This window comes from Acanthisitta chloris, unplaced genomic scaffold (genome assembly GCF_000695815.1).
Source record: "Acanthisitta chloris isolate BGI_N310 unplaced genomic scaffold, ASM69581v1 scaffold34015, whole genome shotgun sequence".
In the NCBI taxonomy this organism is placed as follows: Eukaryota; Metazoa; Chordata; class Aves; order Passeriformes; family Acanthisittidae; genus Acanthisitta; species Acanthisitta chloris.
This window is the reverse complement of record NW_008675966.1, coordinates 1-5777: the sequence shown is the minus strand read 5'-3', so window position 1 is coordinate 5777 and position 5777 is coordinate 1. Positions and strand designations below refer to the sequence as shown.

The following is a 5777-nucleotide window of genomic DNA, read 5'->3' as shown; positions in this document are numbered from 1 at the left end:
CAGCCGTGGGTCAGAGATGGGTGAAGCCCCCACAGTGAGGTTGTGGCGGGTCCCCATCCGGCCCTGCCAGGGGAAACTGCCCTTCCTAGCCAGCAGACCCCCGATGATGCGCTGCATCTGACTGGGAGGGTTCCTCGGCCTCCCACACACTGCACAGGGCAGAGCAAGACCCACATGAACCCTCTGAGCCCAGCGAGTGCCTCCTGGTGCTCAGCAGCCCCAGGGAGCAGCACTGAAGATGGGGGTTGTGAGCAGCCATGGCAGCCCTTTGGCAGCCCAGGCAGACCCCTCACAGCCCCCGACCTGCCCTGCTCCTCACAGCCCCAGTCCCCAGGGCTCTGCTCTCACCTGGCTCACAGACAGGCACCTCCTTGCCAGCTTCAGGGCTCACCCACGCCTGATCCTCATTGCACCTGTACGTCCCTTGGGAAGGAAACCAGAGTCAGCACCCCTGCCCTGCAGCCAGGGAGGCACAGAGGTGCTTGTACCTCCCCAGGGCTGACAGGGTTTGAGCAGGAGTAGCTACTCAAACCCCCGAGGGAGTGAGGTGGGGTGGGGGGCTGCATCACCCGGCATTGGGGCAGCCCCACACACACCCTGGGCCAGGGACGAGCCCCGTCCCGAGTGTCCTGGGTGCTGTGCCCATGCCTCACCATCGCCAGGGCCGCGCAGCTGGTAGTACGGGTCGCAGTGGTACCTGACCAGGTGCTCCACATGGCCATGCTCAATCTCCGCAGGCTTTGCACAGCTCCACTCTGCATGCAGAGAATGCTCAGCTGACCCAGAGCAACCAGCCCAGGACATGCTCCCACCCCTGTCACATCTCTCTCTAGGCCTGTGTTCCCTGTCCCTGCCAAGCCTCCCTGGCTCTGTCTGAGCCCCAGTGCTCCCCCTTTCCCTGGAAGTTACTGGTGGCAGCTGCAGTCCTCAGCACACTCCAGGCCAGGCCCACGATCAGCAGCTCCGCAAGTCTGCAGGGAGGAGAGAGCACCTTCAGCAGAGAGTTCCTAGCCCCGTGGGCTCCACCAGGAGCAGGGCCATGGCCAGACCCATGCCCTGTCCTGGGAGGGCAGAGGGATGACTCTGCAGCTCAGGGCTGCCCATCAGACAGCTGTGAGCCAGGTCTGGACCCTCTGCTGTGGAGGGCAAGGCTGCAGTGTTGGGACCCAGAGTGCTTCCAGGCCCAGCATGAATCCTGCCACAGCCCTGAGGAGCGTCAGGTCCTCAGCCAGGCAAGCAGGACAGACAGCACCAAGCACATACAGGGACACGATGGTGTTGCTCACCCCATGCTCACAGCTCCCTGCTCACAGCAGCCTCCTCCTGCAGCTCAGTGCTTCCTGGGGCTTCCTCCTCACCCCTTTTATTGCCAGCTGCCTCGCCCTGGTGCATTCCATGAGCTCCAGACCTCCTGACCCTGCCACATGCAGCCAGCACCTTTCCCAGCAGAAGGAGCAGAAAAAGTCCCACCTGGCTCTGCACCAGCCTGGCAGAGGCTCCGGGGAAGCCTGCCAAGTCCCCATGGGAAGTCACTGTGCCAAGAGTTCCCCGGATTCTGCAGCTACAAACACATGGGAGGGATCTGGCTGCAGACACTGGTGTTCTGGCACTGTGACACCAGCTGAGGATCACAGAAAGAAGAGCCAGCCTGGGGTGCCAGTGTCCTGGGCAGGGAGGGGAACAGTATGTCCTATGCCAGGGACAGGCTCGGAGGGACCACAGCCAATCTAGCCTCTTCCAAGCAGTAGCCACCCCTTCCCACCCAGCAGGCCAAAGGCCCATGTCCTGGCAGCCCCTCACCCCTGGGGTGCAGGTTGTTTATCAACAGTGTTGATGGTCCAGCCCAGGCTTACGGGAACTCACTGGCTGGTGCCCAGCTGGAAGTGGCCAGCTGGCAGCAGGGATGCAAGGCAGAGCACATCAGCCTGTTCTCACGAGCAGTCTGGCTCCAGCAGGAGCACAGCTGAGGGGCAGCAGGAGGGAAGTGAGGCAGTGCTTCAGGGAGGCCACCCCAAAACCATCCAGAGCATGTAGGGCCAGCCCCAGCACTGAAGCTTGGCCTGCTGGGCATCTCACCAGTGCCCCCCTACCCCTTGGATGCTCCAGTCCTTCAGGCTCAGGAGGGACATCTGTGTCTGGTGCTCAGACACCTCAGAAGGTGGCTTTCCCATCTTCTGTGAGCTTCTTTCCATCTTATGGGGCATCTGTGTCCCTACACAATGCAGGGCTTGACATCTCTGGTCCAACACCAGCCAAGCTCATGCCACCACACTGAAGGCCGCAGTCCAGTACGGGCTGGGCAGTTCTGATCCATGAACCATGCCAGCACTTCAGGAGTGTACTGTCTCACCCTCAGACTGGGAGAGCCCTCACCACAGCACATCAACACCTCGGCCAATGGACCAGGTCACATCCCTATTAGAGCAGTGCTAAGTGTCATCTGCCCCCAGCAGAGAATCTGGGAAATGAAGAGGCTGCAGGAGCAGGAAGCAGGCGGGTGACAGCCCTGACAGGAGCTGAAGGCCACTGGGAGCAGAGTCAGCAGTCCTCCTCCTCCTGTAAACAACTCTGATGAAGTGCCATGGTGCAATCCTGCTCTGCACAGTGGGCTGGGAGAGGCTGCCGAGGGTCCTCCAGGGCGAGCTGTTGCTCAAGAAACGCCTGAGATGACCGCAGGGAGTTTGGGATGAAGGAACATTTAGTGCCAGAGGCCTCAGAGACAAAACTGACAGGCAGAAGTGTCAATGCCAAAGTGACAGGGCATAACCACAGCTGCCTCCAAATGGCTGTGTACGGGCAGCAAAGGGAAAAACCAGCACTCAGCACCTCCCAACTGCCCAGCCTCGGGCAGAGGTCTCTGCCAGGTGAGCTCTAGAGCACTTCTGTGGGTCCATCCCAGAGCTCAGCTATCCTGTGGCTTCTCCCACCAGGAAAAGTGGAAACAACACAGGGAGTGCTGATACCACACAGCTGAGGAGAGCTGGGCTGTGTCCCTCCAGCCCATGGAGTGTCCCCAGAGCAGCACACAAGACCAGGTAAGCCAAATATTTATTGATACTCGAGCTGAATTCTGCTGCCCACAGGGAAGCCAAAACGTGGCCCTCGACAGTGGCACTGGCACCTCCCCCTGTTCCCCACCAGTGCAGTCTCTGCTTCACCTGTCACAGACCCTTCTCAGGGGCCAGCACTGAAATTGTCAGACCCAGCATGTCAGCACCGGTGATCTGCTCCAACTGCCTCCATGACGCTCTTGAACCCCTGCTCCCTAAACAGGGACAGTGCGTGATGGCTGGGCTGGGCTGGCACTGTGGCTCAGCTCTGGATGCCACTGCTTGGGCACCAGCACACAGCTGTCCAGCCCCACCAGGGAGGTGCCTGGCCCCACTCACCTCAGCAGCTCCTCTAGTTCCCGCTTCACTGCCCCCACCACAGGCGGCCCATGGTACACAAGTGCTGTGTACAGCTGCACGAGTGAGGCTCCGGCACGGATCTTCTCCAGAGCATCCTTCCCGCTGCTCACCCCACCCACCCCGATGATGGGCACTCGGCCTGTGGGCAGTGCAGGGTCAAGACAGCACGGGTGATGCCAGCACATGCCCCCAAGCCTTGCTCTGCCCTCACCTTGGGTGAGGGTGTACATCTCCCTGATGGTCTGTGTGGAGAGCTCCCGCAGGGGCTTCCCGCTGAGGCCCCCCAGCTCTGTGCGGTGCCTGCTCTGGAGGTTGCTGGGGCGGCTCACTGTGGTGTTGCTGACAATCAGCCCATCCACACCTAGCTGAGAGGGGTGGCAGCGTAAGGACACAGCTGCCATGAGCAGCTTCCACCCCATCCCATCCCATCCCATCCCCATTCCCATCCCACCAGGTCAGGACCTCTCCAGGACATGGTACAGAAACACACCTGGGGACAAAGCAGCTACCCCTTGCTGCCTGGACCATCCCCAACATCTGAGTAACACATGCCAGCCCTCACAGACTCTGAGCTACCCAGGACACCGTTCCTACGGCAGCCAGAGAGCTGCAGGTGCACCTGTTCTTCAGAGAGGTGACTTGCCAGAACACTGCAGTCCTGCCCCAGCACTGTGCGAGGTGAGGCACACCCCCTTCCTGCCTCCTCACCTCACAGACAACGCTGGCGATGTCCAGCTTGTCCTGCATGGTGAGGTCAGGAGCAATCTTCACCAGCACAGCTGGCTTACGCTCACAGGGCAGCAGGTCCCTCTCCGCCAGCACCTGTGGGTGCACATGGCAGTGTGCAGTGGGGAGACACCTCCTGCCCTGACCAGGAACCACGGACACCCACTGCCACAGGCAGCACAGGGACAGGGACTGCTCCCCTAGCAGCACCACCAAGGGGACAGGCACCTGTGGCAGAGGGCCTGGGGCACATGGCCAGCACAGGACCACAGTGATGTCCTGAGCTGTGGGGTGGGTGGCTCCTGCCCCTGGCAGGAGCAGAGCGGAGTGTGATGCCTCACTGGTGCAGCCTGTGACAGCAGATGGTCAGAGGACAACCTCCCTGTGCTGGGGCAAACCCACTGGCTGGAGTGGAGCAGAGGCTGCCAGGGGATGGGATGCCTCCAGTGCTGTAGCTGTGGTTCAGACTGGCTGGGGGGTCACCCACCTTGCTCAACAGGTCCCGCAGCTCAGCCTTGCCCTGCAGGTCCCTCAGCCCTGGGGTGTTTGGACTGGACACATTCACAACCAGGTAGTCAGCCAAAGGGCCCAGTGTCCGGACCCCAGCCACATAGTCAGCTACAGCGTCAGTGGAGCTCTTGTTCTTGCCCAGGTTGACTCCAAGGGGCATCCCCTCTGGAACACAGGTACAGATGAACCAGGGCAGTAGGACATCCAATGGCCAGAGCACTTGGTAAAGGAGAGAGGTCCTGGGACCAGCAGAAATCAAGGTGGACACATGCAGCCCACGTATTTCATGGGGATGGACCTGGCACTGTGCCACAACCACCTCAGTCAGCACCTCCCAGCACCACAGCCTGGCAGAGGATCTGCCTAGCTGGGACCCTGTTGGTTTTGGCTATGTCAGTAGACACATCCTGCCCAAAACAGCAACTGGAGCTTGATCCCAGAGAAATGACAGAAGAAAGGTGCCTGGTCCCAACCCCAAGGGGAAGAGGCTATAGCCTCAAGAGTGTCCTGCTGTACCTCACCCTGCCCAGGACACTCCTGTGCCTGGACACTGGCATTACACACCTCTCCTGGCCTACAGGTACCTAGGAGACCCCCAAACCCACCCTGCAGACCCCACAAGCGAAGTCTTACAAGCTCGTCTCACCACCAGTGAGCCTGCTCTGTGTGTCCTGGCGTGCTCGCAGCCTGCGCTGCACCGCAACGTGGCCATGGCTGTTGAACCCATACCTGCACCAGGACAGAAAGGGTTCAGGGCTGGGTTGGTGTCGAGCCCAAAGCAGGACACAGGAGAAATGCGAGGCAGATTTGCAGTCTCTGCAGCTGTGCTCAGCACATCCAACCCAGGAGCCACCACAGCACTGGCCACGGAGCCAGTACCACACAAACACCCTTCCTCAGGCAGACTGCGGGACATGGCAGGGCCCACCTGTTGATGACTGCCTCATCCTCTGCCAGACGGAAAACCCTGGGCTTGGGGTTCCCCTCCTGGGGCTGGGGCGTGACGGTGCCCACTTCCACGAAGCCAAAGCCCATCCTGAACAGCCCATCCACGGCCTCACCCTGCTTGTCGAAGCCAGCGGCCAGGCCCAGGGGATTGCGGAATCGCTGCCCGAAGACTCGCACCTCCTG

The 5777-nt window shown here is 60.9% G+C and overlaps 2 protein-coding genes across 2 annotated transcripts in view; both read right to left on the bottom strand.

Annotated features, from left to right (window-relative positions):
• Positions 1 to 1291, bottom strand: part of HP (haptoglobin) — a 2227-nt gene extending 936 nt beyond the window's left edge. The window contains 5 exon segments of the mRNA XM_009075945.1: positions 5 to 149; positions 349 to 423; positions 654 to 755; positions 910 to 971; positions 1287 to 1291. Of these exon segments, the coding sequence (XP_009074193.1) occupies positions 5 to 149; positions 349 to 423; positions 654 to 755; positions 910 to 971; positions 1287 to 1291 (389 nt within the window).
• Positions 1292 to 3210: 1919 nt separating this feature from the next.
• DHODH (dihydroorotate dehydrogenase (quinone)) lies at positions 3211 to 5774 on the bottom strand (the record flags this gene model as incomplete). The annotated part of the gene is made up of 7 exons (XM_009075944.1): positions 3211 to 3265; positions 3390 to 3549; positions 3622 to 3775; positions 4119 to 4232; positions 4624 to 4811; positions 5293 to 5375; positions 5575 to 5774. Coding segments are annotated over 7 exons (954 nt in total), but the record flags the coding sequence as incomplete, so codon positions are not given.
• Between the last annotated feature and the right edge of the window lie 3 nt (positions 5775 to 5777).